A 27,349-nucleotide genomic window follows, 5' to 3' on the forward strand; every position below is an offset into this window, starting at 1 on the left:
ACACCGCATAGGGTTGACACACAGTATGCAGATAACTTACACTAAGACTTATGCTACACCTAAGGTATGACACATTTGACAGAACATTTAAAAGACCATTTGCTTATAACAATAAGAACTTCTTTGGCGATAGTCGTGTCATGATAGTGATGCACGTCTAAGTCAATGTTATTGCTTTGTTTCAAAGACTGAAAGTGGGTTAAACTAATATTTGAGCCCTGTAGCTGCACAAGGAAAACATGCTTGAGTTCACATGCAATCATGCAATCCAATGAGTGATCTCAAACAAAGCGGGAGAATCAAAGTTACCATCAGTGAGCGCTCCTATTCACCCACATGAAAGGCTAGCTAGCGGGCGGCAATTGGCCGACTCAGTAGTGGGTCGGACGACATGAGAGGGCATTTTCCATGTAAACGAACCCATTGATGGCAGCTCGTGGAGGCAGTGAAACGACAGCGGACACCAAAGTTCTCACAAAAGTAGGCGCTCTGTATTTGGAGTGCTGCGGTGACAAATCAGACATCAAGACCCAACTGAGGTCGCGCTAACTGAAGCCATGGCCTCCTACCTCCATTCTCCATCCAAGAGGCGGCTTTTGGAACATCTCATTAACGTTTGCACGCACGCACACACACTCCCTCCACAGCCAAAAAGCCACCGCCAACAGAGGGAAGAATCCACCCCTATGCTGAGCTACCCCCATTTGATTATCTGCGCTTCAGTATGACATCGAGATCAGCGTGCCAGCCAGAGGATAGATAACCTCCAGCCAGCTACATTAAGGGCCGCAGATCAGGGCTTTCAACCTGACAGCCCCCGGCTCCAGCAGATGCCTTTTAAAAAAGCCCATGCTGGCACAACGTGTGTGCTCCTGCTCTTAAAAAACGTAATCGGCCTCTCAACACGTCGCGAGCAAACACTTATCAAAAACAGTGACGAAAACCACCCAAGACGTCTAGTGCTCACAGTCAGGGAGCTCCAGGGTTACACAACATGATAATGTCGCTGGAGAGAGACCTGATCCAGCATTTTCACGTCAAGTAAAAGCGCAGACTTGGCCTTAAGTCAAGAGCCGACCTCCAACCGTTGATGTAATTACCATGGGTATTGTCTCTGAGGAAGGATATTTCCACAGATATTAAAGATGTCAACCACATTCACAACACACAACAATTTTCCCACCGCCCTCCTTGGATTCACATTCCCACGGCCATGATTGACATATTAAAGGCTCCTTCTCAGACAGAGCAAGAAAGGGAAAGCTAGCCCACCAGGTGTAAGATCTATTTCCCTTTGTTTTGCTTCATAATTAGCATTAGCTCAGCTCACTGAAATGCATGTATAAATATTTCAGACGTTTTGCTTCAGTGCTTTTGGAGAGGGCAGCAATACAATCAAACCTTCACACAGCAGCGCTGACGTGGGGGAACAAAGCAGCATAAAGATGGCACCAGACCCAAAGCCACACACAGTACATGGAAACCTTCACATCATGGAGGTATGAATAACTTTTGCTGTCACTGAAGTTGAATCTAGAAGACATCACATCAATGCAAGATATCAAGCCTGTCTGACTTGTTGAGCCTTATACAATATATATATATTTATATTTATATTTATATTTATATATATATATATATATATATATATATACAGTATATCAAGTATACCATATCAAGTCCATTTCCATTATAATATTATTCTAATACTGTATGCATTCATTGCCTTCATAGTGGCTTTTATTCTGATCACAGCTACCTGTTGACACTGCTGTACGTTAGGAAATGCCTTGGAGTCTGCCCTCATGAGGCCATATTCACCAATGAAGGTGTAGCAATACTTTCCACCATTAGCACATGTTTCCCCTTCAGACCAATCTCATCTATCACAAGAGTGAGCTCCTAAAATGACTTCCCACTAAAGACAACAATGGGTACACCTCAACTTCATTATCCAGTTGTGACAGATAGCACGCTTAAGCCCCTTCTCAGAGGAAGGCCAGGAAGAGCTGAAGTATGGCCCTCTAAAAGCCGTTATTACAGTTCTATCTCTTTCAACACTGCACTGCAGATGACAGCGCTTGGAAGAAAATGACTAACCCTTCTGCTGAAAGACTACCAATGCCAAAAAGAACACATGGTGAGACAGGGACACCCATTCATTACAGCTCTGTACATTTCCAGCGCAGCTCAAGTAAACCAGGTTTCTCACCAGAGTTAGGACAGAGCTTGCAACAAAGTCCCTGCAACATGCCAGATACGATGGGGACATTGATTATGTGTTTTGTTCAATATTTGATCAATTGACAGCAGAATACATTTCAGGCAGGAGTGAATAGTTACCATGGGAAGATGTCACTATTGGGTATCCCAGGAATGTAGAAACATGAACACTGTTTACGTCCACTTGCCCTTTTATTTCTATGATTCCCCTTAACTGCCACTTTCATGCGCCATCTCTTGGCCAAAGGAGTTAGTCAAGGTCATGATTAAGGGATTTTGTAACAGTTATGGAGTACACATAGAATGTTTCAGAATTAGTATTATCTACGCTTGCACATTGCTCTGCAATAAACTTTGGAGTTCCACTTGACTACATCTTGAAGTTCCCTCTGTAGCTGAAAATAAAACCTTGTAAAGCTCCACTGTGTTAAACATCATCTACTCCACTTTGTCGAGACATCAAAAACTCTGTGAGTACATGCTGAGGAGGCTGTAATACGAGTGCACATAACTTAAACATGAACCTTATCTTCTGACGGTTATCTTTTTGGGGAGATACACATTCTGTTTGTGTGTGCTGTATGGCCCCTTGACAAAACAGGCCTCTTTTCATCCTTGTTTTGTTTCAAAGGGGCTCTCTCAGAAGAGCAAAAGCAAAGGGGGATGAAAAAAGGGGGTACACAGAGGAGTGCACAGAGGAGAGCTACTGGCTGGGCCATTGAGGGCATTTCTGTGCTGTTCCGATGAACTGGGACATTTGGCAGGTTGAGCCAGCACACCCCCCTCATCCCCAAGCTGAGGCAACCCTCCCAACACCTCCCCCGTCTTCCCTTTCGCCTCTCTGCAATCAAACTCCGGCGGGGCAACTTTGATTTAAGACAAGACTCCTCTTTCAGCAGGGGATGGTGGTGTTTGGGGCGGGGGCCACATAAAGGGGTGGATGGTAAGGACCCTGAGATCACGATCCTTGACAAAGGAGTCTTTTATGCTCACTATGTTCCCACTGATCAGTACCTGGGGACTGGCCAGAGGTGAGAGGAGTCATTCTCCTTGAACTCCGGAGCCTCTCCAGCGTCCAGCGACCTCCGCAGAGTGGAGAGGGGCAGCGGGCTTAGAGCTTAGAGTGCCATGGGGCCTGGGTGACAGGCACTTCGGAGTGAGGCGAAGGGCTAAAGCGTCCGCACTCTCCCCCCTGAAGTGGAATTCCCTGGCTGGGACCGTCTCTCCCTGAGAGGGGACAGCAGCATGTAAATCAGCTCCTCTCATCTCCTCGGGTGGTCCGGTGACACACAAAGACACGCACAGTGGCAAACGCTACCAAAAACATAGCTATTCCTATTCCCTCTCTTCTACACTGCATGGAACTAACCCTTTCCAGAACACCCCATTGGAATAATAATAAGGAATTGTGATCTTAGCACATCATCTGGCACTCAATAAATGTGGGGGATGTAAACGTAAATTATTATAAAGGTCCGCAGAAAAAGCTCTATTGCTTTGTGTCACTGCTTTGTATTTTTTTTGTTTGTTTTGTTTTGTGTTTTTTTTTTCCCTCCCTCTCTCCTTGGTGGCCAAGTATTGCACAAAGCATTGTCCCCCGCTGCAATTACAGGCTAAGCAGTTCCATATTTAGGCAGGCTGGACCCGACCTGGCCAGGCTGCGTGTGGAGAGCGTGCCGGCCCGTGCCCAGCGCAGCCCCAGAGTTACCCGGCTTAAAGGCTGCTGTTGCCGACTGGCATGGACACAGCAAGTGGCCGCACAGAGAGAGAGAAATGTCATCTCAGCAACACTGGCCTCTGGGAGGTAACTGAGTGAAAATAGAGGAGAGAGAAAGTCAGATAAACAAAGGGAGATCCACAACAAAAAATGAGGTTTATCTATCACTGTCTCAAGGTTTTGAATGCATTAGACCCCAGGGCGGCAATTTGATGACAATGTAGAGAGGTAAGAGATAAGGAACAATACATATCGATACTGGCTTGTACGATACTGGACAATCTGGTGGGAGTGCCCTTATCATGGTTCATCAACAACAACAACAACAACAACGGGACAAGAACAATGAGACAAGTTGCATTGAAACAACAGGAGGGTGGGGATGGTAGTTTGTAAGGGGAAATGGTAAGAGTCGGTATTACAACCACTGTGTATAGCTGTGTGTGAGAGGGTTGAAACTGTACAACACTCGACCATGTTGTGCCCAGTGGAGCAGGAGACCCACAAGTGGCAGACAGTGTATTGCCAAGTGCAGACACTGACAGTCAGTGCACTCACATTGCAGTTGTGCAGTCCCCCTCTGCCCATCAAAGCAGACTCTTATCACTTCATCTGCACAAGGGGGTTTATCTGATAGGGTGCGAGAGTCAGACCTGAAACACCTAGTACTGCACCCAGACTTGTCTCTTTTAATCCTGTGCCATTGTGTTTGCTGTGTTGGCCTTTGATGATGGCTGCAGGTGTCGTCCCTGTGGTAATCTCTGAGTTAAGGTCACAATTTTACATTCTCACATTACACTTGAAGATGTTGGCCCATTTTTATTAATTCTGTAAACCCTTCCCATTTCCTGAGTGAGGACTTCAGTTGCAGCTTAGAAATATTTTGGGAAGTGTTGCTATATAGACAACGAAGTCTCGAGTGGATGGGCTCATCAAAGCTCAGAGCCGAGACTATGCGTTCTAAACAGCTCCACCCACCCCCATACCATCACACAGCAGCAGCATATTTCAAAAGCTTGGCCAAGACAATCAAGATGGTTTGTGCCACACACAGACTCTCACAGCTGAATAGGAAGCATATTAAGAAGGTATCAGTCCTGCAGTGTGGGTCACTCAAACCACTTGAAACTCAAGGGCCAGACAATGGACACAACTGGGCCACAATGGGGGAGTTCAGACTACAAGCAAATCGGGCCGCCCTGCACATACAAGATTTATAGCATCTGCAACAAAGGCCGCCCACAACGATCGCAGCGAGTGATTCTTTACATTTGCGCGAGGTGAACTTTGCTGGGTCACTTCTCGTTTTGTGGGGATCTCTCCAGTACCAAAAGGCCCAAGTCATAAAAATTCAAATGAAATGGGTGGATTCAAATACCACAGTTAATGCGGGGCTAACTTTAAGAGTCATTATTCTGCTTTTCTTCTCGGGGCAGGCTTAACGGTTTAGAAAACACAGCTGTAAAATACCAACCATTCTGGAACTGATTATCTTTCATTCGGCGATGAATTACAATAACATTTCATAATAGGGCTCAAATTGTCTCGCTAGTCGGCATGCCAAGTGCCGGGAGGCCGCAAGGCTCAGTGGTTCATGCATTTCTCATTAGCTTTACACCAATAAATGGACGAGGGTCAGGTAAAGTGGTGAAAGAAATCTCGCCCTCCCACTGGCTTTTTGGAGACAATGAATTAAAGCTGCAGGAGTTCGCTTTGGGCAAGAACAGCCCCATTCCTTACCTGAAGCGGCACAAGGTTTGGAGTCGCTGCTGGCTGGACCGGTCGTCTTCCTCTCGTGTCTGTACACTAGGTGAGGTTTGTTGTGCTCCTCCTGGTATTCTTTCCCATCTGCTTGTTTCAGAGGCTCTAGGAAATATTCCCCATTGTGGGTCGTGAACGTTCCAATCTAAAACAGCACAAAATACATTAGAGTTAATGGCAAGCAACTATTCCAAATATCCAAATACATCTAATGGAAGACAAAGCAAGACAACTGATGATGTGCTTCATGGAAACAACTGTAGAGCCATGCCATAAAAACACGGAGAGAATTTTGTCGACAGAAACTTACACAACAGATTGAACAAAGACAACTATGATGTGTATATAAGTACAGCAATAGCTGTAAGCCTATACGGTATTAGTGCATTTTCCATTGTGATGACAGTGTGAACATCATGTTCATGTGCATACCTGCCCATTCGGCTGCCAAGGACTTTACTGGCCAATTAATTTCACAAATTTCATGTTTATATAACTTTCCATGAAGGGTTACCATGAACATAAAAACTTGGAAGATCTAATCATGCAAAGGTTAGTGACACTCATGTCAATTCATTTAAACACAAACATTATCTTTGCACAAGGAAGGTAAATACCATCCTCCACAGCATCTTACATCAATCGCATTTGAAGCCCTATTTTTACTATCCATTCCAGCTATTTTATGGCTTTTTCCAGTATAATAGATACAGACTCCAACACCGTTTTACTCTCCAGATGTCTAGTTGTGTCCCAGACTGTGAACTGTCTTTCAGACTTGACAAGTGGCTGGAAAAGTATCATTACAGGAGGAGGCACTGGTCACCAGTGGAATGCAAATATTGTTCTGCTGCCTGACAATCCCAAAAGCTCTGGTTAGTTCAACATGAGCTCACTCAGCATGCCACACAATGGTGTTTATGCGGTAATTTCATACGCACACTTGAACAGGATATTGCATGCTGGAATGTTATCTGTTTGAGGCTTTCTTTCCATGATCACTTTGAGAACTGACAGGGATTGTCAGTAATGTAAATCCGGAAGGACCCCTTGGGGGTGGGAAAAATGACACAATTCTGTATGTACAAACTCCTCTTTTTTCCATTACAAGCTGGGGGTCCTCCTTCAGTGGAAAAACATACAGCTCTGGCCACTGTACTGGCTTTGAGGGGGCGTGCAGGCTCCACACATTTCAGAGCACTGCCAAAATGACTGTCAATGCCTTGGCATTGTGCTCACATGTACAGAAACCTTGAGCAGGGCTCTGCAAAAACTAGCAAGGTCTGCAGCTTAACCGGCACTGAATCAGGGCACACAGGGTTTGGCACAGAATGAAAAGGATATAACGGCGCTCTGGCTACAATATATAACAGCAAGCCACTGCGCTGACCACAGCGAACATCTGCACACAAGGCCAGCGAATATCTTGTCTCAAAGTTATGTCAGGGTGCAGACAGAGACTGTCAGCTGGGCATGGAATGAAAGTCTCATTCTACATTGACTCCATGACAACGATGCATGTACCACTGGATTAGTCACCACCATTTGCAGTGTGTTAAGGATATGCTATAATGCAACACTGTTAGCTGCTAGCACTGACTATTGGCTTCATATTACAAAACATTATCTCCAGAGCGGCTAGAGCACAATTCATTTTACTGCCATTTCTCATACAAAATCCATACAGTTTTTGGGAATGCATACAGTACATACTGTTTGACGTAGTACGTCAGTTCTAGAATCCGGATATTTGCAATGGCTGCTGTTCAACATTGGGTGCTGAAATACGCTGGATTGTTTCATAAACGAAGCTTCAGCCACAAGGAAAGGCAGAGGAATGCTTTTATCCAGCATGTGAGCCAATGCTCCAGAGGTACAGTGAATACAGTGAGGCATAAATCTCATAAGTCAAGTGCTGTGCAAAGGTTTCTAGAGCCTGCACTTTACACAACTATACATCACACAGCACTATTTGCCAACTTGTATCTCACACACGCACACACACACACACGCGCGCATGCGCACACACACACACAGTCTAGAGGCCTTGGCAAACAGTCCATGCACCATCAGTGTTGAGACTGGGAGCATAAGAACAACAGTAAAGCACAGAAAAACCCCAGACAGAGAAAGAGGTGAAGAGTCCCCTCTGCATATTAGGGGGTCTACCACTAGTTCCTTCAAAAGATCACCCATTTGTGTGTTCACGTCAACCTCCACATCTGTCTCCCTCGAGCCTCAACACTGGGACTCCAGCCCCTCATACAAACAGACAGACAGACAGACAGCACATAGTGAACAGGGTTTGAGCGGCACAATCCCCCGGAGTTCTAAATTGCCGCATCCTACTGCAATAATAAAGTGAGCCGACTTGATTGGCTTTTCAGCTCCGTGTCACTGACCCCTTGCTTTGAGGTTTCCTCCGTGCGTAATGAGCTCATCAGAGTGAGATGAGCATGATCATTAAAGCACAGGGTCTCACTGCGCACATTTACGACCCAGTAGCCCAGGGCAAGGGGAGGATACACTGTTTCCATTGTCCTGCCAATTCTACATGAGCGATCATACTTCTAAGATTTACTAACTAGAGCACTGACAGGTCGGAAAGAGCACTGCACGTCTTACACTGTTACTTCCTTACTTCCAGTAGACCAAGAGGAAATTATGACACTTTCTTATGCTTTGTAATTGACCAATTTTCAGACTTTTGCGTAATTGAGTCATTTTGACTTTTGAGTAATTGTGGGTCAAGATATGATGAGATTTAGATGGAATATATTTTAAGACTGCTAATCTAATAGTTGTGGGGGTAGTAATACTAGAAATTCCACAAAGAAACAGCCACAAAATCTTGAAAAATAGGTCAGTGTCACACAAGACGTGGATCAGAACATTCAGATGGCCTAACATTATGTCTTGGAAACATTTCCAGGCAAGATATCACCAAAAGATGTGTCAAAAGAATAACAATACAATTCATGGATAAACAGAGTACTTGCAATAGACCTCGTGGCCCTGCAGGGCAAGCACACGTAAAGTGCAACATAACCAGTCCCTCAAAACCATATATGGCAAAATGAGAAAGAGAATCCCCACACTATTTTTATAACCTTTTTCATTTATGATCTTACTCCAGTATGATGTGTATTGGAGGTCTAAAGCTGCTCTGAAGGTTCCGGTGAATTTCTAACTGGTAGATGTGGAGATGTTTACACAGCATAACATGAACAGTCTGGGAGGAGGTGGCCAGCCTGGGAACCCGAGTCTCCTGCTATTAGTTCATTGATGCTGTGATGCACTCTCTCGTGACACATCTGCTCCCAAACAGTCCTGCCAACTACACTGCACATGTCTGAGATGCGTGTGAGGTCACTGACAGTGGGAACAGACACAGCCGAGCCTGGTGCTGAACGTGGCAGCAGGACAGACATTGGAGCTGCATTTGACTGTTGCCACTGAGATCCAGTCCCAGGTGTGAGCTAATAACCTTATCTTACCTATGACATCATCACTCTGACACTATCTGTTCAACTCTCCTAAGTCCTACTTACTACAACAGTAGCCTAAGACTCAGTAAACACTCAAAACAGTTTGGCCTAAAGCACAACAGATACAGCCTCCAATCCAAGTTAACTGATGTCACTACACCATAAGTATGACCAGTTTTGGTTTTCAATCTATATCAAATATAGCGATAAAGGTTTCATTAAATGGGTCAGAAAATCTGAAATGGTTTTGGATGCTTGTTTAATTAAGTATTGCTCGCAGCAGTGGCAATCACCATCAACTTGTGTCAACAGGCTGTGTGCCAAGTTGGTCAACTGGAGTTATTTGAGGCTTTCCTTGTAACATAAGACCTAGCACGCAAATTTATTTCAAGTCTGTGCTTCAGCTCTATCTCAAATAGCATGTTACTACTGCATGGAGCCTGCGGATACTCTAACGTCTGTAATAGGCTGATGACACAAGGCCAAATTCCGGAATTGATATTTCAAGACCCAACGTTTCTTGCTGAGTCTTTGGTGTCTCACAACATCACGCATACGGTAGGATGAAGTCATCCTGCATACTCCTGAACAACTGCCTGAGCGTGGAGGTAATGTAATGTAATGTATAAGTTCAAATCCCAAGCAGGATATATTCTGCATGCAGGTAAGTCACTAAAACTGAATACAATGTCATTAGTATTGAATAGCCTATATACTTTTATATGTACTTACAAGACCAGTGCACAAACTGAAGACTGCTTGAAATTCCGTTTTGGCGTTGACATGTCCTCTGAAGAAACAATGCCGCATATCATCGTTGAGGTCCGTATTGGAGTCGTTCCTGTGCTCCAATCCTAAATGTGTCACAGTGTATGAGGGAGCTATAAAACCCGAATCCGCGGATAGGTTTAGATGGAATCGCTGTCCGAAGGCGTCTATTCTGTAATGAGCCCTCAAACTCGTGAAGTCCGGATCCGTACTTCTGCGTTTCCGTTTGTAGTGCAGTTTATGAGGGAAAGACTCTCCAAAATCGTTTATGCGGAGTGGGGTGATAATTTCATAAGATGACAGCTGTTTGATGAAACTTTCTGTAAGGTGAATAAATAAGAACAGGGCACATTAGTTGAGTGTATGCAACGCTTATATTTTCACATCCGATATTTAGTCATGAACAATAATATTTTAAATACATTAAGACTAACTGTATGCCACAAAGCAATATTCCAGCTAACATACTCCGACAACTTCCCTCACTGACATCTTTCGATAACGCCATCACCAGCCGTTCAGAACATTTTTACTGAATACCTTATTTTATGCGAGATTTAGTCTCCTAAAATCAGAGAACACTTACCTTGCTTAGGATGTAATTGATATGTTCGCGAGTTCCGGACGAGTGCTGACAGATGACACATTAGTCCAACCAGCCAGATTGCAAACTGCATGATTTCCTAAGCGAAGAAAGCACGGCTCTCGCTCCACAGAAGTACCTTCTGAAGCGGCTCTCCCCCTCCTTTCCCCGGCTTGTCAGCAGCAGCAACTCGTAAGATCTGCGAAGGCACTCTGCACCACTACTCTTGCAAAGTGCACTGGCCTCATCGCATTGCTAAACGTGCTTGAAACTGTCCCCTGTGAACACGTACTATTTACAATACATTCCAAAGAAACGGTGCCTATGTGCGCTACGTCTATGCAAAAGAGGGATCGGTGCCAACTAAACTTTTCTTTGGCCATCAATAGGACACCCCTACCCCCCCACCTCCACCGCACTCCAAGTTCTCGCCAACATCAGACAGAGGGAACGCCCCAGAGCCGCTGAACCAATCGCAAGTCTAGTCCACCTCTCAGACCTCGCTGTGCCACAGAGTTTTTTTAAGTAGTCGTGACCCAAACTCACAATCGTTGTGGTGCGTTATGTCAGTTGCCTCGAAGCCGTCGATTTGTCCTAGTATGTTTAGGTATGTGTAGGCTACTGGGGAAAACTATTTGCAAACTCTTTGAGAGAGCTTCGCAACTTAAAATGAGAATGTTGGCAAAAAATAAATATATAAAAATGGAAGTGCTGTACAGACTCGGATGTAACACAAGTAGCCTGTTTCTGAACAACTAGCTGTTGCACTAATGCGCTAATACTAGGCAACCAGTCAGCATACATCTTTTAGACATTTTTGGACAGAACCTAAATTATTGAAAATATCTTGCTATTAGTCTCCAGCATGTGGCTGATGGACGGCAGAAATCACCGGTAGTTACGCCATTAAGGCTCAATATTAGATCTGAAAAACAAAAAACGGTCATCCTCTACCGGTTTGATATAATATACGTTACTATGGTGAATAATGATCCTAGATGTACACGATGGGCTATATAGCTATTAGGCTCCTTTCTATAAAGAAATTGTCTACTAAACTAAACTTAAATGTGGGCGCACTCCAACGTTAGACGTTAGGTGGTTAATCAAATATGCAAGATATACAACTGTTAAAAGCAACCTAGCTGAACGTACCTGTATAGGGAAGGCCTATTTAGTGCCTCCCTACACACTGTTCAACAGATTCCTATGCAGAGATGCGGCAGCTCAGTCTTCACAATCTTTTTTTTGCTAATTGTTTACAAAGCATAGTTCACTAGTTTGTAAACTAATGAAATAATGCGTTGTGCAATTTTGCAGTAGCATTTGGTTACAGTTGATATATGAACATACACTTTGACACTTGGACCCCCTATCTCTTCTAACTGCATGGTTATCACAGTCATCTTTGCCTTATTGCACCTTAAAAAGGTGATGGACTAATAACTGCCCATTATGTTGTGCTATAAAGTAATTATGTCAGTAAAATCAGTCAAGTAACCTGAGTTAACGCTTTACTTTACTTATCTTTATTCATATCCACCTGTACCTCAGGCACTGGTCATAAACTTATCTCAGACAGTCAACTCCCCTGCAGTGGTTGCATTCATTATAGCTCACGTTCAGCATTTAACCATCATGTAGCAAGTTTTGGAAGACAGCAGTCTTCGAAGTAACAGAATGGGTTACCAGCCTGCCCTACATACATTTCCTGTGATTTCTGAGAATATGAAAATTCTGATGGGACCACAGAGTCCCATTTCATCCCTCACACAGACAACTGTTTTTGGAGCCAGTTAAAAGTTAAAGTCTGGTAACGTCACTCATGTACAAATAAGATTAGGAGTTTCAGTGTCCTCATAACATTTTGATGCTTGACTATTTTGAAGCCAGCAAAACCTTGCAATGAGCTTGAATGAATTTTTGCATACAGATAAATCTAGAAAAACAAAATTGCACAAAAAAGTTAGATTGCTTGTTGTGGGTTCGGCTTGTCTAAGGGATACAGTTCAACATTGCATCATTACCATTGTTCAACACCAAATGGTTGCATGAAAGGCCAGGTCAGATGACAATGACACCAACAGCTCACTGTTGAATGTCCATGAGTACCAAACCTCAATTATTATTATTAAGCATACTCTTAGGCCACCTTATCCCTGTTCCTCACTGGCCATGCCTGACCTATGAGAGTTCTGAGACGAGATTCATGGCTCACATTCAACACATTCAGTTTAGAACCCAATTGTTGATCTGAAGAGGGAAATATTTATGGAGTGCATGAATATCCAATTAACTTTTTTCTGTGATATTAAATAAGTTTAATGTACCATCAGCACTCAGCAGGAGACAACAGCAGCGCTGAGAGGAGGAAGCAGTACATATTCAGAAGTGAATCAGTCAAACAGTGTGTTTAGTGTTACTTTACACATCGTGACTGGCAAGCATTATGCATCTCAACACTGTAGCGGTTGAAACATATAGGCTAAGTAGGCTATATGTTGGAAGACATGGGGTACATTTCAATTCCTTACTTGTAAATCCTCCCTTCCTTCCTTTCGTTGTGTCCTAGCCCCTCCCTCTAAAAACTGAAGGAAACAAGGAAGGAATGCAAGGATGATGGAGGAATCAAGGCAGATATACATGAGAAAAGAAATGTGCTTGCTCATTTATGCATCACTTTTAAGACATCAATTACTGAGGACACACCAGCTTCACCTCTAGCTTAACGGACCTGTCAGTATAAGGAATTCAAGATTTTAAGATAAATAAAAACAATTGTCATCGGAGAGGCAACAAATAACCATTAGGATTGTTGCAATGGTTTTGATCTACATTGACACAGGCCTACATTTAATTTCATTATTCATCTTCACTATTGTCATTGTCTATTAAGGCAAATACTAACATCACAATTGCAGAGGTATCCATTTAAATCCATAAACAAGGCTAAATGTGTTATTACATCAATTCCAAACTAAATAGAGTAGGCTTACATCAAAGTTTGTGGAAATTCCGAGAATATTGACCTTGATAGAAGGCCTACCTCACATACAGCTGTTCAAATCCACTTAAGCACGATGAATTCTCTAATGGACAAATCCTGCTCATGAGGTGTGATATATTTGTTGTTCTCATGACATGGCATGAATGTATTTTTTTTAGGGCTGTCAGCGTTAACGCGTTAATCTATGCGATTAACGCGATAAAATATTTTAACGCAATTAACGCAACTTAAAAAAAAAAAAAAAAATGTAATTATTTTTTTTTATTTTTTTTAATGCCTTTATTTGGATAGTTATGAAGTTATGACAGGAAACGATGCGGAGAAGAGGTGGGGAGAGGATTGGGAAATTACATCAGGCCAGACTTGAACCTGTGTCCCCTCGGGCAATGTATGTAGGGGGCTTGGCCTACCAATAGCCCCCCTTGTTCAAAGTGGGGAATGACAGAAAAAGTTTGACAACCACTGCGGTAGTTGAAGATGGAGAGAGCTGAGGGATTGTTGGGCGGAAAGTTTCTGTTTAATAGGCAAAATTACGGAACGATCGACAAAACTAAAGTTGTATGTAGCATTTGTCAAATTGAATTTAGCTATCACAGAAGCAGCTCGTCTTTAAGTTATCACCTTAATGCAAAGCACCCGACAGAAAGCAGTCCCAGGTTAGATGGTCGCCAACCCACACTCTACGACTTCTCTAGTAAAATAACTAGACCAGTCCGTGAAAAGGTTACCAACGCTTTAGCAGTTTGGGTTGCCGGTGATTGTCGGACCATCAACATAATTAAGGACGTTGGGCTGACTGAGGTGATTCGAATTGCTTCAGGAGACAACTCTTACGATTTACCGTTGAGGGGCACCATTGTGTCTCGCATACATTCCTTTTATGACGGCGAGAGAGCACGAAAAATTCAGTTCCTCGAGCAAGCTGCCACCGTCACCCTTACTGGTGACCACTGGACATCAGTCAGCACTGACAATTACCTGGGTGTCACAGCTCATTTGATTGACAATGTATGGAAATTGAGATATTTTTCATTGGAAGTAAAAAAAAAAAACAGACAAACAAACTTTTAATCGCGATTAATCTAGATTAATGAATTTCAAAATGTGAGATTAATTAGTTAATTCTTTTTAATCTATTGACAGCCCTCATTTTTTTTAAACCCGATCATGTAGGCAACACAATGATCTATGTTTCGTTAAAGTTGGCATATTTGATGATAATTCAAGCATCTGAAGATCATTTCTTGGTTTGACTGATCATTTGTTCTTATTCATAAACTGCTATGTCTTATTTTAAATTGTAGGTTGACAGATGTGAACAAAGAGAAGGGGAATTTTCAACCTCGGTCCATACGTCACACATTCCAATTAAAACCACTTCAGCATGGGATGCTCCTCTGTTTCCTCGCTTATAGGTCATCTGTCCTTGTTCCTCAGTCTCTGTCTGAGAACATTTAGGAAAATGAGGCGTCTTTATTGATGTCTGTCTTGGAGCGATTCCTGGGGCACGAGCCGGAGAACCGTGGAATGAGGACAGAGGAAGCACGCAAATTACAGACTGGAATCCATCTATGGGCTGATGGTCAGTGATACAATATTTTTTTGTTTTGCAGCGACATCCATTCAGCTCAGCGTGAAGAAGAAAATAATTCTTACCTCACTACCTGTAAAGTTTGCTTTTCAATAAAATGAGTTGAAATCTATCTTTGCTTTCTTGACTTAGAACTGAATTAAATTAAAATCATACTTCCCCTTAAGTAAAGGGTAAGTGGTCCAACCTACTTCTCCTGATTCTATATCCTATTCAAGTCAATCATTGACTGTGTCCAACTCGTTTCACTGGCTCAGATTACTGCGGTGTACAGAAGGGTTAGGTTAGAGAAAAGAGGTTCATTAACCACTGTCACATCTAGACAACAATATCAACCGATTCTCTATTGGAAGATTGACTGTCAGAGGGTCATCAGCTAAGCGCAACCGATAGATAAGCTCCAGTGTAATTAGTTAAAATCCTATTGATCGCCAGGCTTAATTGAATTGGGGGGCAATTTTAGCCCAGTGAGCATCTTAGTGGCTTGGAACCAGGATCCAGGATTGATAGTCCCTGCCATGGGCAATGAAACTGCAATCCAAACCAAAAGCATGAAGCTCTGGTCATCCGCTCCTACTGTACAGCGCTGGGAGCCTTTCAACTGGCAGGTCTTTGATTTATCCTTCACCCGAGTGACCCCGTCTGTCTTCCCTCAGCCTGCACTAAGATTGGCCTTGAGTGTGCAAACAGCTACACTCCCTCCCAAGTACAGGTCAGTGGGTTTGAACTCAAAGCCATAACAGTGGATCCATACCTCAAGGTGGAGACCAGCAAGTATCCAAACAAGCTACGCCCGTATGTCGCAATCTCAGGGAAATCAAAGAGGGGGTGTAATCTATGCAGTATTTTTATAAATGACAATGAATTGTAATGGACTGTTTATGTCAGTGTTATGTTTTTTTTGGTGAAGATGAGGATTATGTTATGATATCCCAATTACTCATACATACAAGGTTCTCAATCCTGCTTCTAGTTCCCCCCATCCCCCACCGCCTGCTCTGCACGTTGACCACCTTTCCCTGCTCGGCATACCTGACTGACGTCGTAAGGGGCAACCTTAAGGTGAACCTGAGTTAGCTAATCAAGAGCACTGATTCCAATCAGTTGGATGTGTAGCAGGGATATAGAAGACATTTTTTTTAAAGGGGGGGGGCTACATCCTCATGCACAAAAAGCATCAACGTGTCTGTGAGTTTTCAAAAACAGAAGAGGGGGGGGGGTGTGGGCTGTAGGTTGTGACCACTGCATCCTTCTCCCCTGCACTCAGGTGGCTGGGTTCTCATGGTGTGTGATCAAGGTGCTCGGCCACCTGAGACCTGTGTTGGCTTGCTCTCCAGATTAAAGCCCCCAGAGAGCTTCCGCCCCCCTCGCCCCCCAAGCCCGGGCTTCATAAGCCGCGGATTCCGAGGCATTTTAAAACACCGTGGCCTGTCAGCTCTCTTCCTGCCCATTGAGAGCTGCATTGTTGGCATTAGCCCTGGAGACAGCTTTAAAGAACACTGTCAAAACAGTGCTCTCTCCCCCAACTCTCCCCACACATTGTGCTCTAGCTCTGACTCACAATGTTGTTACAAGAGAAGGAAAAAAGAAAAAAAAACATCTGAAATAAAAGAGAAAAAAGAGCAACTTTCATTAACTCTTATGTCAACACAATGCTCGCTTTGGGAGGTTGTCAACATAACTGGTTAATAGCACTTGAAACAGTCAGATTCTTACATCATCACGAGCCACATCCCAAACAGGTTAAAAGGAAATTCATCTCTGATATTTAGAAACCAAACGCCTTTCATTGACTATGTTTACATTTTGAGTATGTGTTGAATGGGGCAGACAAGAAGGATATAATGGTTCTTGTTCGCTATTGTACCAAAGAACCAAACAGAAAGACAGGCAACGACTTGTTGAGAGAGTTATCAACATAAAGACTTTTACAAGAGGCATAATTTCTTTCAAAAGAATGAGTAAATCCAACATTATCCCTCCAATATTAGCTTTCTCTGGCTTTTTTAACAAGTTCCACGGACTGAGGTGAGGCGGTTCCTTACTGCTGTAAAAAAATGAATCATTTCATGGTTATTTTCCTCCCCTGAGTGACCAGAGAATGACTTACTTGTGCAAAACTTTAAAGCGAACCCCTCAAGTTACACCCATACATAATAGGATCCGTCTTTTCATAATCACACATAATATTTGAATCATGAAAGTGGAACTAGGGAGCTTTTGGAAATAGAATTATCCAGTTAATGAGAAAAGGCAGGTCTGCCACAATACCAACATAAAACAGACACTGATATGAGAGACATACCAGTATTATACCGTGGCCTCTACTAGCCTGCCTTCTTTAAAACCAGAAAAGATTTGATGCATATGTCGAGTTCCACTTAGAGGGGGCTTGACCTCCAAAGTAAAGCCCCATTAAGCTTTTCCTCTAAAGATGCAATGTAACAAACCCCTCTCCAGGCTGTAATCTTCTCTGATCGTCCCTCTGTGGTTGCTGTCAACAAACACCTCCTCTCCTCTGCTTCCCATTCAACATTGCGCTCCTCATAGGCTGCATGGCTACCTGTGAGTGTGTGTTTAGGTGTTAGTGTGTGTGTGTGTGTGTGTGTTTAGGTGTTAGTGTGTGTGTGTGTGTGTGTGTGTGTGTGTGTGTGCGTGTGTGTGTGTGTGCTTGGTTGCGTGTATGTACTTGAATGTCCGCATGTATGCCTGTGTGCCTGTGGTGGTCATTCCAACTACATTACAATGTTGAACTCTCATAAATTTACGTGGCCATGCCGAACCACTTAAAGAGGAGATGCATGACCAATTACGTAGGCACAACAAACGATCTGCACAGGATGGATTTACAGTACATCAAGTCATTTCGCTGCACTGCAACAGTCGCTGCCCAGTGTAATAGCAGCCTCTGAAAGGAAACCTTTAGAAAGAGGCCGTGTGGGGAGGTCTTTCAGAGCCCGATTCGGGAGCCGGAGGACGGAACTCTAAACATGCCCACTGTTTCTGGCCCCAGCATGCCGCCTGCTATACGAGGCCGGCACACACGGCTCCAGCTGATCAGGTTTCACCAGGAAACAAGAGGATCTCTGCGGCAGCTGTGTAATTCTCAAACAATCACTGCCCCCCCCAAATACACACACACACACACACACACACACACACACACACACACACAATCTCTCCCATTGGTAGGGGCAGGGGTCAGTCGGACAAGGTTTCTAATAATGCCTTGTGTTTGTGGCAGAGATGCCAGCGCTGACCTTGCTCTCTGGGAGTGTCTCTGTGTGTCACCTGTCTTATTGCTGCTTGTGACCTCCGTTTTCATTCAGGCAGGAAGTGGTGACCATATATGTAGTGTAAAAAAAACACATTTAATTCTATTTCATTGCAATTCAATTGTATTAATTTATATTACACAGTTAACAATAGATATTGTCTCAAGTTGCTTTACAGACCCATCTGCTCGTGGCCAGGCCGGTGGGGGATGGTGGTGGTGGGGGGTCTGGGTGTGGGGGTGTGGGGGTGTGGGGGGGAGGGGGTGTTTGAGGCAACAGAATCTAGAGGCAAGCAGATGGTACATACATAATCAAGGGGCAAGTAGGTGACTCATACATACAACATAATAGCATACGTGAAGCTGTGCTCATCTATGGCATAAATTGTACCACAACTTGTAAAACCCACATGGCCGTTTAACTGGGAGAGGGCCCATGTTTCTGCGGTCTCACTTTGGCCCGGTCCCCACAGCGCCACAGTGCCACATCTCTGGCCCGAGACAGCTGCTGAATGTTTGCTTTATTAACAGCTGTGAACTTTTAGCTGCACTGACTCATGAGATTCGATGACAGTCCGACAGGGGGTCCTCCATCGTCACAACCGCTTTCAGTCGGCACAGGATGAGAGGCATGAGCTCATGGGTAAAGATGGCCTTCATCATCATCCTCCTCCTCCTCCTCCTCCTCCTCCCCCTCCTCCACACCCCTCGCCCCTCGCCCCTTCCTCCTTATTCTCCCTGTGGGGCACACAGGCCTGGTGAGTGCTTAAATCATGGGTGGAAGGATAACCAGGACCAGTTTCCCTCGATTTAAAAAAAGCTCTTTCTAATTTTTCTCACAGACATGAGGTCATTCTGGTGTTTAAAAATCAGTCACTGCCTCCTGGGATGTGGTTAGAAATCTCTCCCCGTTGATTCCCCCCCTCAAAATGTCCCCCCCCTCCCCCGCCTCCCTCTGTTCTGTTACTGTATCTCTCTTTGTCTCTCACAGCTTCTCGCCGAGGGTCAGGGTCAACAGGTGATGTTTGGATGTCTCTGAGCCCAGGGGAAATGAGCTTGCAGTGTGCATTTCCTCCCGTTTACAGCTCACACAAGCCTCCATGTGTGCCTCCAGCTCCCAGTGTGTAAAGCTTCACTGGACACCTTGTGTTCTCATAGACCTAAGAGCCTCAAACAATACAAAAAACCTCATAACTCATACATAAAAAAATACTATCAATAAGCAAGGTGGGATTACATATCTATCGCCCGTGTGAAGTCATTTTCCCACCCAGATTGAACGTAACAGACATACCATAACAGACATACAGTGGAACAAGATTATTTGATATTGTGATATTACCTGCAGTGTTCACGAAAGCAATTTACCAAGGTCACTTCCCTAAGATCCCTTTACCTCCATAGACAGTAAAGTAAAGTGAGTTATAGCACTGGCTCAGCTGGCTATCATGTTTTGAGTATGGGAGAGGGGAAAGCAGTGGAATGCTTGTTAATGCCCTGAAGCCCACTGGCCAGACAACTGTTGCACTATTTGTGAACTGCAACAAAAATAACATGATAGCGTATTGGGCAGGAATGGCCAGGAGTGTCCAATGAGAGCCTGGAATAAGAGTCCTTGTCCATTACGGGGCCCCGTGTGTCACCAGTATGGGCTAGGAGAAAGCCCAAGAGCCCACTGTCTGAGTAGCACTAAGCCCTTTCTCCTAATTACCTCCACTGGCTACACCCAAGTCTGTGGAGGGAATCTCATCTTGCTCTACACAAAATGAAAAGGGCAAATATGTACAGACAAGTGAGCTTGCCGTCTACCTGCAGTGGAGGTCCAAGGTAACATTTTGGAATACCTCCCAAGGTGTCCAGTGTGTCCATGCCTGCTGCCATCCCAGCCCCAAAACAAAAAACATGGTGTTCAAGTCCTCTGATATCTACATTTGAATCCATCATCATTGTAATATAAGAGAATGTTTGATGTCTGTCATCAGAGATGCAATCACTGAATTCAAATTAAACCCTTGGATGATTCTTAATTAAATAAAAGTGACGTGATGTAAAAAAAAAAAAAGGCTCCATCAGGTAGTTGGCAGAGCGATAGGAACACGGCAGCTACACTCGTAACTCTTGCCTCCGACTCCATCCATTAAAAGCGCAGCACAGACACCTCTCGTTAGGCTGACAAGAAACAAGCCCGCTCTGGTGCTGCAGGCCTAGGGCAGATGGATATGGGTTGGTGGCTTAATGCAAGCCACATCTTGAGCCGCTCGCTCGTTTCTCTTGTTGGGCTGCTTTTGTCCAGACACACACAACAAGGCAGCGGTGGGGTCTTTATTTACAGAGGGATTTGCACAGGGGTGACTCATGGTCCATGGCGTCTGTGTCATAAAAGGAAACAGCTTGGCACAGTAGGTTTTCATTCAAATGTCTATTGTGGTCTGTTATGTAACATTGACTTCAGAAGACATATTATGACAGAAATCCTCATGCGTCATAAAATACAATATTTATTCAGTTTTGGTATTAAGATATCACTATAGTGGAGGGAAAATGTGTTACTGAGAGAGGCATATTTGTCCATGCCATGCTTTGCACAACAAAGAACCAGTACGGCTGGAAAGTGATGGGTAGTTGGAGCCACATTTTGACTACACAAAGATACTAATGCTGCGACTACAATTTAAGTTTTTAAAAAACTGTTTATGGTCTCATTCCAAGTTCATGTTTGTTTTTTTGCCAAACAAGATGTTGAGGAAGGCTACCAGATGGCTGGTCCTGTCAATATTTACAGTGTTCAGTGTGTGTGTGTGTGTGTACATCAGTGACTCTTCAAAAGCATGCTGTTGACATGGCTAAATGTATTATCACTTTAGTGTTGGATTCCTCACTTCTAGCTTAGCTTGAAGCCCTGGATGCCCTCCTCACATCACGTGTCTCTCGTGTAGAGATGGGTTTCTCTGTGTATATACTGGGCGTGCCACATCATTGAAGAATGAACACACATCGCCTCCGAAAGTGAAAAATCAATCTGTCAACCTCTCTTTAAAAAAAAAAAATGAAAAGAGATTCTAAAGAGATTCCGCAGATCCTGTCCGAACTTAATTCAATGGAAAAACCTGTTTCCGAAACACCTGTGTCCCGCCGGACGAAGATCAAAACAGAATTGGACTTAAAGACCAAGAACCCAACCATGTCCTCCCCCACCCCAGATAAACAGCGCGGTGAGTCAAGCCCAGTCCTCCTTTCAATGGCAGGATTATTGAGCTAATCCATTCAGAGGTGTTGGGCATTCCTTCACAACACTGCTTTGCCTCTTCTCCCCCTCGGACCCTGTCATTTGGAGGTTAATGCTTCCAGGGTGTTCTATGACGGAGACCTGCTTCTTCCCATAAACGTGGCAGTTCTCAGAACCTCGGCGCAGATAAACCAGCGCCGCAGATAAAATCACTCTAAAATTAGATGAGCGACTTTTTTTTTCTGATAAGATGTTCAGTGTTTAATTCCATATGGTGGCTGCTCTCCAGCAAGGGCTCTGTGCAGCATCAGTCTTCCTGTTTGCTGTGTGACGGTGGGGGGAAATAAATCCGTGCGGCTTTTTTGAAGTTCATGTTTTTTTGGATTTCACGAATAGAGCAAGGAAAATCAATTCTCTGCAGTCTTTGCATTAATCGTAGGCAAAGGGCAGAGGTCCACTATGCAATATGTGATATGTGTTTCTCACCTGAGTTGCCTTTAGCAAAGGGCAACTGGTGCTGCAACCTTTAGAATTCCCACATGCAGCCTGTGTCGACAACTAGTCTCCATGGAATATTTGATCACATTATCAGCATATGTGTTTGTGTACACGTGTGTGTGTGTGTGTGTGTGTGTGAGTGTGTGTGTGTGTGTGTGTGTGTGTGTGTGTGTGTGTGTGTGTGTGTGTGTGTGGGTGTGTGTGTCGTGTGTGTGTCGTGTGCTACACATGTGAGTTTGATTTAATACTAGGGAAACAAATCCAGACATATATGTGATATTATCACCATTACTGAGGTTGGATCACCTACAGTATGCCAAAAACACTTTAAAAGATTTATCCAAGTGATTAACCGTTAAAGATAAACAGGAGAAGTAAGAGAAAGATCTAGCTTCTCAAGTATCACAATGATTTAAATCGCAACATTAAAATGTGTTGACGTATTTATTTACGGCTAGGCTTATTTTTATGCGCTATAACAGTCAGTGGGGAAAACTTCTGCAGAAGGGATTTTGAAGAAGGCATCCTGTAGGGAATCCCTTACTATAGTAAGCTATGGCTCTAAAGTCCTTCCTTTCTGGTAAGATGGCATTATGTATGGGTAACTGTAGATGTGAACTATAGTCTACCTCAGGTTCATGACATCAGAGCCCCTGAAACCCCCTTTTTCCTGAAAACGAAAACAATTCCCAGGCCTGTTTCAAATCCCAAACTGTGTAAATCCAATGGCATGAATCCATGAGACGTCTTAGAGGACGGTGTCGGGGGGGATTAGCTTCGGCCCAGGTGGTCTTCATTTGCACCCCCATCTGGAACCTACGTGCTGCTGCGCCTCAGCTCCCCCACTGCAGCAACTAGCCACCCTCCTCTGGAACACACACACACATACACACAGAGACAGACATACACACAGACACAGACACACACACACACACACACACACACACACACACACACACACGCATGCATGCACACAGACACACACAACTATACACAGTCACACCCATACCAGCCCCCATATACACACAGGCACACATTCACATTCAAGCCCACCAAAATGCACGTGTACAAACACACAGACACACACACACACACACACACACACACACACACACACACACACACACACTCACACATTGAAAATCTTTGCAAGACTCCCACCGGATTTGTCACCACACCTTGGCTGCATTTGCCTACGCTGTACAGCAGTCTCCACCTGGGCTCCCGGCTCGTAAAAAAGTGTTGGATCTCTATTACATTGGCCGAAGCACGGGACGGATTACAAGCTCTCATCACAGGATTACTCCTCCTCTGCAGCGGGAAGGCCAGAGCTGCCTATTCCCTCAGAAAAGAAGATATGAATGCATATCTGGGGCCATATTATGTATTGCTGTCTAAATGGGATGTCTTAGACACCTTTAAATGGTCCTTCACGTAGTGCCATTCTTCATTTGGAGACAGGAGACACAATACTTTGAATGTGCCCAGCGAGGCGGTCATTTAAATGACCTACTCAAAGACACATACATCACGTAACTTAATGAACAGAACTCACAAGACATGAACCTGCTCACCACTTTCACTAAGGGTTTTTTTTTTTTTTACTTTGGAAAGCTGCCAATAAATTACAGTGCACACAGTACAGTTAAACTCCGCTTGGATTCATTGCTTCAGGCTGTGCCCTCTGCACCTGTGGTACAAAAATCTCAGACTGACGGCAGCGCGACTGTTAGCTAAGCGGGGGGAAAACAGTAGTTTTTAAAACGGCTAGCACCCGCCGGCGCTGCTGATCAAAGGCGGGCTGCCAGCAGACAGTGTCAGCTCCTCAGGAGGATGAAAGGGAGAGGATTGCTCCAGTGTGACATCTCACAGAGGCTCCTGCAGGCCCAGCCTGTGTTGGCACAACAACAAGAAAAAGAAGCAGGGAAGCAGCACCCACGTATAGCTAGCCCACACTCAGCACGGGATTAGCATTGTGCTCTGTCCCGCCTCAGTCTGGGTGACTGGCAAGCTGTGGGATCCTCAAAGCAAGGCGTAGCTGATTGACAAGTGGGTTTTGACCGTGACGTTCTCCAAGCTTGAATGGCAACTGCTGAGGATAAGAATACCTTTATTCTCTAGCTGAAGCTCAAACCTTGCCTTGGCTTAAGGGGAAAGTTTCAATTTTATGAGATAAATATGGTTTTGATGGGGAGATATTAAAAACCCATGGACCATAGCAGCAATGAGCCACAATTCTATTAAACATGCAAAAGTTTCCTTTACTGCTGTCCTTATTGAGCTCAATTCTTCAACCACAGGCACATGGACCTCCGCTCAAGGCCGGCCCTCTGCTCACACTTTAGTCCTGCTCCAGATTTCCCTGCCCTGTCAGGGAGCTTTACTTCACCACTCTAGAGCTTTGCCACTGGGGGCTTCAGGTCCAGTTATCTGCAGAGCCCCTTTGTGATAGTGCCATTTGCCAAAAAAAAAACTCTGCTGAAATCACATCAACTCAAATGAATTGCACTCAGAGAGAGTTTTAATTGTAATTCAAGCTCGATGTGAGTGCATATATTCCGCGGATGAGTCTTTATGCTGAACAACTGAGGCGGTCCGAACTGTGACATCTGAAGTCTATAGAACCGACTCCCAGGCACACTGGAACCCCCTGGGACAGAAGCCTTTAGAATCCTAGGAACTGCCGTGAAAGCCCTGCGCTGGTTGATCCACACACATAAACAGGCATGGCCTGGGAGAGCGAATAGGCTCGGGGAAGGGGGGGGAATTGCCTGAGAAAAACAAGTCGGGCAAGCGAGGGAAAGTAAGGTGTTCACAGGAAGTCTGAGGCAGGGGGGGGGAGCTCACTTTTCCACAGGTTTTTTGTTTCCGAGTGACAGCTCCTGAGTGTTCCTCTCGCCCATGCAGTCACACACGCTGACACACTGTGGGGACCACCCAACTGTCTCTCCCTGATGGGGACGCCTATTCAGGCTTCACGTCCCATTCACAGCGACCTGTCTGTCTGTCCCCCTGCACGCGGCCAGCTGCTTTGTGTTGTGGGTTGCCAGAGCTTGAGTGGTGGCCCCTGCGGGTTGCAGTGGAACCCCGCGGTGAAAGAGCAGAGTTCCGGAGGGGCACGACGACCATGCCTGCTGCCAACGCCATGGAAAACTCACTGGGCCGCCAGGGGAGGGTGGACTCGCTGGGGCCTCGCTGTGACGTGCTCGGACGTGAGAAGGTGGGGGTGATGAGGTGTGTGTGTGTGTGTAGGGGGGGGCTTCACATGGAGAGCGGGGCAACCCTGGCCCAGGAGGTGGCCTGGCTGCAGCAGCTGGGAGCTGGGAGCTGGGAGCTGGGCCAGGCAGCCCACCTGAGTGGAGCTTCACGTGTCTGCTTTGCATTACGGCTCGCGATGCTGAGGCCAAATGTGGCTCACGTTAGGGGAAGCCATGCCACAGCAAGATCGGAAATTGATTCGGATAGTGTGCATTGAGGGGAATGACCTAATTACGTGGCAATTCATCTGTTACCACCAACACCCCCTTTCCACTCATCTGTTGTAAAAGTCTTTCACAGTGGATTTCCATTTCTCATATACAGCCTATGCTTCCTTCATTATTCACAGCAAAATAAATAATTTTCATTACATTTCATTGATGTATTATCAGACTCTATGTAAAAAGGGCCACGCACACCTCGCAGAAAATTATTAAAATTGAAGCCAGATCTATTTCTGAATTCTCGGAGGACATGGGCTGCATTCCGTTTCCACGTCTGGTGTGGCCATTCTCAGAACTCTGCTAGTGTCTGCAGGGCAGAATTTCTGCCCTTGGTGTAGGCGCGGAAGGGAGAAAGTTGTGGGAGATGACAATGATTTGTCAAATTTGCGGGAAAGTTGCGGTGATGTGTTAAAATTGCAACGTCGCGCTGAATTCGCGGGGAATCGTTGAATTCGCGTGAATTGGTGCGATCGCAACATCGCAACTTCCTGGAGGGTCTGTATAGAGTGCTCCTGATATTCAATATAGACTAGATTAGGTGTGCCTCTGATGCACGGTGTTGAACAAATCATGAAATGGGATTTGCAGTTAGCTGGTGTTATATGAACTTCCATCAAAACTGTGAAAGAAAACAAAGGCTACAATAATTAATTGATACTCGTTGCAATAACTGACACTCCACTGCAAACATTGCTCTAAAAATGAGGGCAGTTTTCAGCTTAAAGAAGCAAGCATATTACATTACAACAGCAGCATTTCTACTTAATACTAATCTGTTTCTAACAATGTCAGTACTGTTACAGGCAGACTGCTGAGGACACTTCACAGCATTTTCAATGTGCACACTGTACAAAGTTACAGAAGCATGGACAAAATATTTTCAGAGAAAATGTCATTATGTTTCTTATTTTTCACAACAACCTCAATACAGTGTGACTTCACCTACTGCTTCTTCAGACAAATGCCATAACACAGCGTTGAACAGCGTTGAACAGCGTTGCTCATATTTGACTTTACTGTTCTCATTTTCATAGCACCTCATCTGTGATTGTATAACCTTTGCTGATATTGTCTGGAAATGACTTTTGTTTCTTTTGCCATATCTCTCAGATGGAGACAGACCTGTCTAGTGCCTCCTGGCTCTGGTTCCTGGTTTTGCTCTAAGTGTCTGATGTTTGTGCTCAGATTACAAAGATACCCTCATTATGCTCTTTAAAGACGGAAAAGTCCTTCTGAAAAGCGCCACCTTCCAGAAGGAAATGGACTAGAGGCTAGTGCTAACATGCTCTCTGTAAGAGTGTGTGCAATTGACCTTTTGTCGAAAGTAGACAAAGTAAGCACAATGTGGATTTATGGTTCAGTAAACCTTAAGTTAATTAGTTTAGGACTTTTGGGGTCATTTGGGTGCCACGGTCATGATTTACAGTTGTCTACCTGTCGATGAAATAAAGCTGAGGCCAGCGGAGCAGTGGACATTCAAATAACATTAAATGAGATTTTCTTCCATTTTATCAGACACATTTAATGAGAGAAGTTGATACTAAGTCCTATATCCTTTCCCTGAGGAAATACTTCCTAAATAGGCTCCCCTTTCCTTGGAGCAGACAGGGTGCAATGGGTGACTGAGATCTTATCTGAAATTACCCACAGGAAGGAACAAAGACTTACCCAACCAGCACACACACACACACCCACGCACACACACAACCACACCCACACACACACACACCC

At 44.5% G+C, this 27,349-nt stretch overlaps 1 protein-coding gene across 1 annotated transcript in view; it reads right to left on the bottom strand.

Annotated features, from left to right (window-relative positions):
* Window positions 1-11,014, bottom strand: part of LOC105908782 (A disintegrin and metalloproteinase with thrombospondin motifs 20) — an 81,063-nt gene extending 70,049 nt beyond the window's left edge. Inside the window, exons 1-3 of the mRNA XM_031565208.2 lie at window positions 10,544-11,014; window positions 9,922-10,277; window positions 5,681-5,846 (exon numbers count right to left, since the gene is read on the bottom strand). Of these exons, the coding sequence (XP_031421068.1) occupies window positions 5,681-5,846; window positions 9,922-10,277; window positions 10,544-10,634 (613 nt within the window). The 5' untranslated portion in view covers window positions 10,635-11,014. The remainder of the gene's footprint in view (window positions 1-5,680; window positions 5,847-9,921; window positions 10,278-10,543) is intronic.
* Window positions 11,015-27,349: the final 16,335 nt, after the last annotated feature.

This window comes from Clupea harengus, chromosome 3 (assembly GCF_900700415.2).
Source record: "Clupea harengus chromosome 3, Ch_v2.0.2, whole genome shotgun sequence".
Classification (NCBI taxonomy): domain Eukaryota; kingdom Metazoa; phylum Chordata; class Actinopteri; order Clupeiformes; family Clupeidae; genus Clupea; species Clupea harengus.